Source organism: Phaethon lepturus, unplaced genomic scaffold, assembly GCF_000687285.1.
Source record: "Phaethon lepturus isolate BGI_N335 unplaced genomic scaffold, ASM68728v1 scaffold2399, whole genome shotgun sequence".
In the NCBI taxonomy this organism is placed as follows: domain Eukaryota; kingdom Metazoa; phylum Chordata; class Aves; order Phaethontiformes; family Phaethontidae; genus Phaethon; species Phaethon lepturus.
Window position 1 is genome coordinate 49,194 of NW_010561016.1, and position 11,429 is coordinate 60,622.

The following is an 11,429-nucleotide window of genomic DNA, read 5'->3' on the forward strand; positions in this document are numbered from 1 at the left end:
TATATTGTCTGACCTGCCTTCTCTGTGTTCGCCAGCAGGTAAGGTATTGTAACAAAATACATATGAGTGGTTACTGTAGGGGAAGCGTAGTGAACGTATGTGACACTAAAAGCAAACTGTAAATAACATTTTTATGGGATACTTCAAGGGTCAGCTATTAAAAAGTATGTTTAGGTTCTAAAATAAATTAATAATTCAGGCTTTTCCAGTGACCAACATAAAGGAAATTATTTGATTTTAAATTTGCATATGTGCTACAAGTTTGCTGAGGAAATGAGCTCTATATCACTATGATTTTATTGTTGTCTTTTCCTTCTTTTTTCACAATTGTGAAAACTTTTGGCCAATTTTAATCATATTGTAAAAGAACATAGAGATAATTAAATTCCTGAGAAGTTCATGAAAAGCAGCAGCTGGATGAAAAGAGAATCCTACTAAGGAAAAACCAGCATAATTCAGCTGTGGTACACTTGGTTTTGCAGCCGTTGGCTGCCAGTCATCTCAAATTTGACTCTAAACTAAATGGAGCTTTCTTCTGCCCAGGGAGACTGTCACAAAGGATATGTGTAAACTAGGGTAATTGCACTGAGTGGAATTCAGGGGTAAAGGACACAATTGCATGGGAAGCTGTGCTCTGTGAGTTTTGCTTTTCAGAGAACAAATTGCTTAAGAGTTGTCTCGTGGATCTCTGGGAAGTTTCACACACTGATATAGATAAGACATGTTAGAGATTGGTCCCTTAATGAGGGCCAGGTTGGTTCCTTAATGAGGTGCATGGTAAATAACATATTTGGACAAAGTCATGCTCAGAACACAACATGGGGTGTCTTCAAACAGCCAGTTCATGTCTTATGGTTCTTTAAAAAGCTGATCTGGAGTCCTGCACTGTTTTTATTTGATTCCTGGTTCTTTTTCATTTCTCTCCCCCCCTTTTTTGTGGATGGGGTGGGGGTGGTGGCAGAGGAGGAGAAGGTGGGCAAAAACAGTACTACTTCTGTATTGACTGGAGTGAAGGCATGATTCCCAGCATTGGGCAAGTGGCCAGTGAAGGCATTGTTAGTTGACAAACACTGCTACAGTTGGGTTTTTTTCTCATCTAGAAGATGTAGCCAGATGATATCTGTAGGGATTGGGGGATAATACATGCACAAACTTTTGTGTTAATTGAGCCTTTGCATGTAAGGGAAACTGAAAAAAGAAAACTCTTCGCTTTCGGTGATTAAGTGGGGTTTTTGTATTTCTTCCTTTTTCTTTAAAACATTAGCATCTTGCAGTCTCCATTGGACAAGATCCTGGGCAATCTAATCTAGAGGATCAGGAAGAGTATTTATCATCACAGCATTCCCAGAAGTAGGAAAATGGCAGGATTTGTGTTTCTACAGATGTGGGAAGATGAGGCACAGAAAAGTTATGGAAAGAGATTTCACTGTCTGAAGTGAACTGTAGATTGATATTACACACCTGAACCCAACAGCACCCTTCTTTCAGTCCTGCAGGGTCTTAAAATCTACATGTGTTACTGAAACTCCTTCTAATAAAGTTCCCATGTGTCTAAAGTCAGGTTATGTGTTACCTAACCAGTATTCCTTGAGTATGCCTAACTGGCATCTGCAGGACTGGCTGCACAAAATATGTGGGTAGGCATTGATTGCTTCAGAAAAGCAACGTAATAGGAGGAGGATTGTTTTGTCTTCTATGTAGAGTAGCCAGATGGCTACAGCTTTTGCCCAAGATGTGAGACACCCAGATAGCTTCCTTGCTTTGCTTCTGGGGCTTTACCACGCACTAGCTTCCTTGGAAAGTGCCATAACTTGGTTTGGATACCTGTTTCCAGACCTCGTGTTTTTGTTGTTTACTTTATAGGACCCTAGCAATACGTAGATCCTGTTTTAAGATATTTAACATTCTGAATGTGTTCAATATGATACATATCATGTACCACACGCCATGTAAGGCAAAACTTTTTAATAGCTGAATCATCATTCCTAAATTGATAGCAACATTTTAAGTCTTGGCTTGTATGACTTGTGTTATGGTACACTTCAGTAGTACTGATAAATGCATTGGATGATAAAATATTGAACGGTATTATCTTGGTGTCTCCTTTGTCTCCTAGCCATATGTATCCATACTGGAAAAGCTAAAGAGGTTATTTAACACTCGTGTTGGAATTAACTTCAGAAATTCTATTTTTCTTGTTTTGTTTTGTGTTGGTTTTTATTTTTCTTTTTTTTCCCTTTTTAGGATGTATGACAATCTTACCCACTATCTTATTTCTGATTACAAGAGTATTGAAAGAAACAGCAGTAAAATCAACAGATAATCAGGTCCCACCTCCAGTCAGTGCAGCTCTTCAAGGGATAAAAACTATTGTTACTCTTCCAACAGTCAGGACTGATGAAACTCAGAAACAATGGACAGGTCTTATCCGCAGCACTCTGGCATCTATCTTGGAATATTCGCAACCTGGTAAGTGGTTTCCCAGTTCAAGAGTGTTAAAATTAAGAGAGAACTGGGTTTTGCTGTAATGAAAAGGCAACTAACTAACTACTAAGCCTGTAGTTTAATAGGCTTCGTGTCTGAGGGTTTGGGATGAAAAGTGGTGATGAACTGCTTGTAAAATTGAAATTGGAGAAAGACCTGAGTACACAGAGCATAACTAATCAGAGTTGCTTAATACATTGTGTTGAAGACAAGCATGGCAATGGCTTTAAGAAAATACATTTACATCTCAGGAGTTCCCATCCCAGATTTGTCCCTGTTGGTCTGCTTTCTTTGACAATATTGATCTACTGTTAGAAATCTTGCTTCTTGCAACTCATCTTGCAGCCCTCCCCCCAACCCAGGTCCCTCCTGTAGGGTATTTTTCTGTACTCGTTCAGACTTTCCTCTTCCGTTTTGAATCCCATTATGATGTGATTATTTCATGCTATAGATTTTCCTCAGGCTGACCTTACCAGTCTTCATTGTTTCAGCTAGTGACTTGTTTCTGGAATTTGGAGATCTACTTTCTGATACTGATTGATATTTCTGACATCTGCTCAATGTCTCGCAAATAAAATCTAAAGGAGTTCGAAGCTGAATTCTACTTCCTGGACTATGCCTCAATTTCTGTCATTACTGGCAACTCTAGGCGTGTTGGCAAGGCCTGAGTAAACTATCATTCCCACCCTTCCTTTCATCTTTCCATGGAATACCTGCTAGCTTGAAGGAAAGGAGATTTTAGTTGCCAAAACAGTGTTTGTAGGGGAACTGATCTCTTTACTGAAACTGTAATTGTTCAGTACTGTACATGTAGAGTACATCAACTCGACACCTTGAATTAAAACTGAAGAAAAATGTCAATCAATGTATCTTTTAAGTGTTTGCTGACACAATTCATATAGTCTTAATGAACAGTGAGTGTTAAAGTGAAGGAGCCTGAAGACAGCAAGGGATAATTGTGGCAAGGTTCATACTGGAGTAGGATATTCACAATACAGTCACAAGACTTCAGTGGTGAGAAAAAATCCTACCTCTGCCAAAAAAATACGTTACCCACCAGCAGGATATCTGCTGCGTCTCTTTGGAGAACTGCAGACGACTACTTTTGGTTCACATTTGTACTTTGCCTTGCCATTCGAAAAGCAAAAAAAAATGTACAGTCTCAGCTGCATAGTTAGCAAAAGAGACACACAACAATTTGTCATTTGCATAATGGTAGTTCAGCCAAAAACCATCCTATTACATCGCCAAGGAGCCATTTACAGAGACTGAAGAGAGACTTGAATGGAGTTACTCATGTGAGAGGGAGGGAGTGAGTAGGTAATTGCAAATGATCCTGAAAATGTCTGAAGGGGAAGGATCAGTAGATTTGTGTTAGTCAAACTTCTAATTTGATTTGTCACATCAGCTCTTGTCTTTCAACCTTTTGTTACTGTAAATATTTCCCAGTCCCTTTTTCCGGAAGCGTTACTGGCTTTAGGCTTTTTTGCAGACTTCTGAAATGTTTTTCTTCCTTGCAAAAATGTATGTTTTCCTTTCCAATCTTCTGTGGAGTGGGACACATCATAGACAGAAGAATCTAAGCAAGGTCTACTGCATCCAATTTCAAGTCTCATAATTCAATAAAATTTGAACAAATTTAAAATTAAAAAAAAAAGTCACTTAAAATGCTTGGAGTAGTTTTTTGAAGTGAGGTTTCACATCCTAGCTAAGGGAATCGAGTCACCAGCTGACATCTGTAAAGGGCAGTCATGCTATTTTTCTTTTTGCTGACTATATATTTGCTGTTTCTTTGTACCTCTCAAGGGAGAGCAGAAACAATCTGACCAACAAAACCAGCAGAACAGTACTTGCATATATATTATAATAATTAGATACATTTGTTTTCCTGTTGATGTAAATTCATGAATGAGATCTGTGAAGACAACTTGTGCAAGGAAAAAAAGGATGGCAATGGCAAATACAGACTATTTGAAAAGCAGGAGAAGCTAGTCTGTTATGTGAAACCTCATGTTAAGTAAAAGTTGTTGCCATGCTGGGTATCAGCTTCTTGCTCTGCTGTATCAGCTGAAGGGAATAAACAAAAAAAAAAGGCAAAGTATATTTTTAATGGGGAAAGGATTAAAAAAAAGTTTTTCCTCTCTTGTTTACATATGGAAAACAAAAAACATGACTTGGTCAGAGAAACTGTAGGTGATGCTTTTTCCTTGATATTTAGGTTTCAGAAAGTTTGACTTTATTTAAACAACTGTTAGAATAGAGTAGCTCAGCTTTTTGTCAGTCATGGTCAATATTCTGTAATAAATAGATGCATATCTATATGCAGTTGCAAATAATTTCAAGTACATTTATTTCTTCTTTTGAGTTTATCTGTGTTCACTGGCTTTTGCTAAATAAATTCTAAACCCTTTTTGGAGTAAGTTAATGGTATGTTTGCTTTTGTTTTTCAGAATCCTCTAATCCTATTCTTGATGAAGTAAGCATCCTTACCGCTATTGCTCTCTTCCTTTGGTCAGCAAGCACTGAAATAATTGGAGTGCAGTCTTTACAAAATGGATGTATGAACAGATTTAAAAGTGCATTAAATTCCTGTGATCCTTGGGTAAGATCATGTTATGAGAGTGTGAAGGATATACTGCTGAGAAAAACTGGTTGTGATGTATTTACCGTATTTCCTGAATGCCTTGTGATGCACTTACTTCAGAGACTGATACTGCTTGTTTAAATAACTAGAATTTTCACCACTGCATTATAGAAACTCTTTAGTGAGCAAAACAACCCAAACTAAGTGCTTCTAGATAATGTGTGTTCATGGCCTTGTGCCAGGTTCTTGACTTGCAGCTTTTAAAAGGGAACAAAAAAAAAAAAAATCTTTGATATACCAAATTTTAGCAAACAAAAAGGTTGATTGCCAATGGTGACATTTCTGCATTAATGCTCATCTTCTATAAAACAAACTAAACCACTTTTTCTGTAGATAAAATTACAGCTCACAGTTCTGATTAATTTTGTATTTGTTTGTGCAAAACCTGTGCTTATTTTACTTGTTCATACAAAACTCAGTTTGAGTGCAAAAACAAAATTTTGTGGTCACTATCAGAACATATACAGATTGTGAATCATCTGTCTTCCTGATTTCACTTCTGCTCTTTGGTTTGTCTTTATGAATTACCTTCTGAATTATTTTCTCACTGAAGAGGGAAACGAAGTTGTAGGCTGACTTTGTTCAAGCAGGCTAATGCGCTGTATAGTTAAGCTTAACTGTTCCAGCCATGTATACATCAGTTTATTTGAGTGGGTATACATATCTGCAGGTGGGAGCTAAAGAGAAAAATCCATAGTGTTTCCACAAGCGAGCGCTGCAGAGATTCCTGAGAAGAAAAACATGCAAAAAATGCTGGTGTGTTTAAGTTCACAGTGAGACATTTAAAATTCTGTTCAGACTGGTAATTCTTCTCTGCAGCAGGGTGGTGTTTTCTAGCATGGACATAAAATTCTGTTGGTTCTGAAGCTTGACTTAAGTGGAAAGCTACTTAAAATTTTAGTGTGTGAATGGAAGTGTCAGTTGTATTAAGCAGAAACTTTTATGTTGTACTCTTCTCTTAGCTCTGTATAAACACATGAACAGTGAGAGAAGCACATCTTTGCCCACCGCCCTGCTGGAAAGCTGTCAGTGAGCTGGAAGTTACCACTATTTTTGTAATTCACAGAGAATGCTTTGACAGCAGCCCAGACTGTGTTCACTCTCATCGATGATGTGCAGAACATATACTCTGTAATACTTGTGTGTCCGTTCCGGTTTTTTAAATATGAAACACTCATTGTTGGGGTCAGTAGCTAGACACCTGTTTGTAATAAAAGCATTCTACAGATTGTACTAAAAGCATTGAATGGATTGTGGAAAAAACTCTTCTTATGAGTCAGCGGTATTTCTTTAGAAATACAGGAGCATTTTTGAAACTATTACCACCTGCAAAAATCTGAAAGGTTAAATATCATTAATAGCAATAACCAGAAGGCTGCTGAGCTCAAGTTCATTTTGCCCCAACAAGGGGCCTCAGTTGACAGACCCTTGTCTCTCAATGCTAATGAGTAAGTTTTACATGAGTGTGCCTTAACACACTTTGAAGAAGCCCTGATTTTACCTCACAGGAGTTTTTGTAGACGTCTGTGAATGCAGAATATTCAAAAGTTTTATATTATATAGGCAGAACAAAAGAAGTTTGGATGAAATTCTGCTGTCAGATGCAGTCATAAAACTCTTATTTGAATTATGCATGCATGTAAGAAAAGAGACTTTTACTCCTTGTTTCAAAGGCTAATAATCTTAATAGGTAATAAGGAGTAAAGTTTAAAGAATGTAGTCAGAAAGGGAAGGGAATTATTTGGAGGGGTATGGAGAGAGAGAAGCATAATTTGTTGAAACAGGTCAAAGATAATGCTGAGTTAAGGCACTAGGAGAAAATGTTCTTCTGTGGAGCTCTGTTAGAAAGCATACAAATGGTATTAGAGGAAGTGTTATTACTTGAGGCCTTAAAAATTGAGTTTTGTAGAAAACTGGCAGACGTATACTAGTGGCTTAACAGTAACCCAAGCTGCATAACTTGTATTTTCTTACTATTAGCTTTTATTATCTATAATGTTTATTCAGTATTTTTATTTATACATCTTATATTTCCAGGCATCCCTGGATCTCCTCACAGATAATTGTGTTCAATAATACTTCCTTTACAATGTTTCTCTTCAGCATGTGCTCAATAACTCATCCTGTTCAGACTTGAGTGCAGTTTGAAAGCACGTGCAATGTTTTATCATTGTATTTGTTGTGGAGTTACACCTTTTCAAAAGTTCTGCGTTATTTGTGTGGGATTTTGGAGGAGGATTTGTACACCCAAATAAAATGCATTCATAAGTTTGTCTAAACAAGGTCATCAGTGAGTCATTTTTCCAAACGCTGACTTTAATAATCCCTGCTTTCTAGAGAAAAGAGGAGGAGAGGAAAAAGAAAATAGAAGGAGAGGGTTCTGTGATCCAGCTCACTGTATGGCTACACGTACACTCCTATGCTATTACCAGCACAAGATGGAGAATGAGAAGGAAGGGTGAACAGCCCTGCCACTTTTGGATACAGCCTTGGCTCATGCTAGAGCAGGAAGATCACTTTGATCTGAGTCATTTTTATGGGCTGTTTTACCCTTCTGAGATTGGAATAGCATTTCATGATTTTGCAGATGCAGATACTCTTAGTGCTGGTAGTTCTGAGACTTAAAGATGTAGTTCTCTGTGGATCTGTGTGACTGACTTGTATGACATAAACTATTCCTTTATTTTCTCTGAGTTCATGTTGTTACTGCTATTTAGTACCTACATGTTTTTTCTAACTGGCCTTCCTTTTATTGAAAACTGGGCTAATTATTATCTTCTCAGATGAGCTGTGTGCTGCTGTCCTCTTGTTGACTATGTTTCCTTCCCCTTCAGCGGTCTTTTTTTTTTTTAGTGTCACGTGTATCTCGCATACATAGATAAGAGATTTTATTAGAATTCCCTGAGTTAACAAATAACTTTCAGGACAATGTATTTATCTTGATCTGATTAGGTTCAAGCCAAGTGTTACCAGCTTCTGCTTTCTGTGTTCCAACACACCAATCGTGCCCTGTCAACTCCATACATTCATTCGTTGGCCCCTATCATGGTTGAGAAGTTGAAAGCTGTGGAAAGGAGCCGCCCGAACAACAACCTGGAGCTGTTAGCAGTCCAGGAAGGAATTAAAGTCCTTGAAACATTGGTTGCCCTTGGTGAGGAGCAGAATAGTAAGTATTTAGTTTTTTATAGAGAAATATGTAATGGTAAAATAAGATATTGAACATTAGAAATCTTGCAGTTAGGAACTTGATGGCATAGTGACAAATAGACCATGTCTGTGCAACATGCTTTTGTAATTCCAGTACTAGAACTTTTGTATACATGGACTCGTATAGCACATACAGTATGATATGCTGTAGCCTTTGCATTTCTGGTGATTGCAGGGGAAAAAAAAAGCTAAACATGAACTGCAGTAGTGGGTGATGTTTTCTTCTGTTTGTAAATGTTTCACACTGTTTAAATTAACTTTTTCCCATTGTTAGCTTTTATTTATTTTAGCAGACTCAATCACATTTATCAGGTTGCTTCTATGAGCTCAAACAAGTTCATCTAAAAAGCCCAAGAAATTGAATTGTACTGGTCGGAATATCTTGATTGTAGATGGAGCCTCCTGTTTGCTGCGTTAGATAGAATACAGTATTTATAATTTATCTTTAAGTTCAGTTAGAGAATAACTGAAACAATGTTTTTCCTAAAGACTTACTTTGGAGACATTCGGCTTTAAATGCTGATAAAGCTCCTTGTAAAAAAATTACTGTCAGGTTTGTGTGGGTTTGGGTTTTTTGTCCCCAATCACCCACCCCTCCCACTCCCTCTTGATGTTTCTCTTCATGGATGATAAAACACTAAATGTATGTTTTCTTGAGCCCCGTTCTGCTTCTGGCACAGTTGTTTGAAACACATGTGAAATGAGAGAGTAACTGAAGCGAATGAGGAAACAAAACATCTGATTTTTGCTAATGTTGGCTGGAGACAATCACCCCATGAGTTTGAACTTAGTCAAAACCTTCAGGGGAAAATTATTAATACTCTGATGACCTACAAAATTCTAGATAAATGAGTTACCATTAGTGTTTAAGTTCTTTGAGCTTAAAATTTACAATTAACCTGTTACACATCTCAAAGGCATACTTGTATCCTTGCTAGATACCAAAATTAGCCCTATTGCTGAAGTTCAGCTGCTTTTTTGTTCTAAAGATAAACCCTTTTGATCCCTGTGCCATTTTAGGCTGTGGCCTCACTAGTTCATGCTAGCCCAAGTATAGCTGCGGTGCTAGTTTTTGCATTGGAGTCTTCCAGAATGGAGTAATTCAGCGGTGAACTGTCCTGGAGTTTTTTTAATAGCGGTTCTGTTATGCTCACTGGGGAGGCTGATATTCAGCTTCAATTAAATAACACTTCTGTCTGCCTGAAAAGTGTTTTGAAATCCTTTGATATGATGGGCACTCTACATCTTATGATCTCTTATCAATGATCTGAAATCAGATGGTGCAAGGCATCTTTGAAGATGTGTTAGGAACAAAATAACTGTGATGAACAACAATAGGAGTCTGAAACACAATCGTGGTAAGAAAGATTTGAATGACCAAAGGTCAGGAACCATCTACGTTTCAGTTGGTTTTTATCTGATAATTTTTTAATTACAATGTTTATTGTCAATTCTGAAAACCGAATTACCCTTACAAGTCTGGTAACTGATAAAATTAATTTTCTTTTGTTGTATTCTCTGATATGGTTATTACTTTTTTTTTTCTTTCACTTTTAGGAGTCCAGTTGCTTGCCCTTCTCATTCCAACTCTGATCTCCTATTTACTGAATGAAAATGCCTTTGCTTCTGCATCTACAGCATCTAAGGATCTTCATGAATTTGCACTTCAGAATCTAATGCGCATTGGTCCACTTTACCCACATGCTTTCAAGACAGTAATGGGAGCTGCTCCTGAATTAAAAACACGTCTAGAAACTGCAGTCCGAGCAAGTCAGGCCAGCAAAGCAAAAGCAGCTGCTAGGCAACCACCACCCACAGTACATTCTACCCCAACAATTAAACTGAAAACTAGCTTTTTTTGAATTACTTTACTTTTATTATTTTTGGACCATTAAGTAGTCAGAAGGATTACATTGTCCCCGATGTGTTACTGCGTATATGTCTTATTTTGTGTAATTTGTATGTGAAAGGCTGTCTGATAGAGCTTTGTGTAGTTACTTGAAATCCATGCTTTACAAGGGAAGTGGTGGTGGATTTGTATAGATTTTTAGGAAATTGAATGTGATCATATTAATTTGTGTAAATTATCCAAAAAACCCCACTATTCTCTATCTGACTAAATAGTTTTATTTATTTTTAAAAGCTACCCCAAACCTTTGAGTGGTTTTTGAAATCTGGTGATTGTTATCGTACCATTGTGCCAGCACACTGGGGATGGACGGAAGAGGGGAAACTGTTGTGAAGTACTTCCTATGTACCATGGGGAATGTCAAGTGTAGAAGTACACACTTTTTCCTTTTAAAAACAAATAAGGGAAGGGGATTGTCAGACTTTGTAGATCATTTCAGCTTGCATGAAAAAAAACAAAGAATTGAAAAGTTTGAGCCTTTCTCAAGGTGAACGATCAAGCATGCTGTCTTAATGAGTTGTCCTTATTTATGTGGTGTATATTTCTTTCAGATCCATTTCCATGCTTGAAAATTAATAAAGGATGCAAAGAATCTAATCCCCTATCTCTTCTAAGATAAATTTTAAAGAATGCATTAGAAATTGAGTTTATAGAATTGCCTGCTGTCTGCATTTTTGTAGGTGTAGATTTTGGCCTTTGTAAGGTGCAGAGTGATAGCTGTCTTCCTATTCTGATAGACACTGGTTGAATATTCAGTGCTCTGCTCTTTGTCCAGACTCCTAGGTATTTAACCTTCCTGCAAGATTTTAGTCATGGTGGATATATCTCATCTGTAGTCCTTGATAAAGTTTGCAGATCCAAATTACTTGACTGCTTTGCACCTGTACTGACTAAGGGAGCAGAACACAGGTGAGAGCCAGGCTCCTCCCAGTTTTTCCTTCCCCTGCAAGGCTTTTCTTTTTTGAAAAGCATGTGGCTCCCCTCACATCTGAGTGAGTCTGATCTGCAGATTTTGGAGCGTAGAGCTCCAGAGCTACCCTTGCAGTGCAGAGCCAGTTACTCCCAATGTCTGTCTGCTGCCAGACCTCGCCCTTCCTATTGGCCAAAGTGCAGAACCATGTGTTTTCTTGTGTATACAAGACTGACCGACCTGAATTTTTTTGACACTGCTGTTGAATTTACAGG

At 37.7% G+C, this 11,429-nt stretch overlaps 1 protein-coding gene across 1 annotated transcript in view; it reads left to right on the forward strand.

The window, feature by feature from the left end:
* Window positions 1-10,579, forward strand: part of HEATR5B (HEAT repeat containing 5B) — a 57,553-nt gene extending 46,974 nt beyond the window's left edge. Inside the window, exons 32-36 of the mRNA XM_010293829.1 lie at window positions 6-38; window positions 2,245-2,469; window positions 4,935-5,086; window positions 8,081-8,294; window positions 9,893-10,579. Of these exons, the coding sequence (XP_010292131.1) occupies window positions 6-38; window positions 2,245-2,469; window positions 4,935-5,086; window positions 8,081-8,294; window positions 9,893-10,197 (929 nt within the window). The 3' untranslated portion in view covers window positions 10,198-10,579. The remainder of the gene's footprint in view (window positions 1-5; window positions 39-2,244; window positions 2,470-4,934; window positions 5,087-8,080; window positions 8,295-9,892) is intronic.
* Window positions 10,580-11,429: the final 850 nt, after the last annotated feature.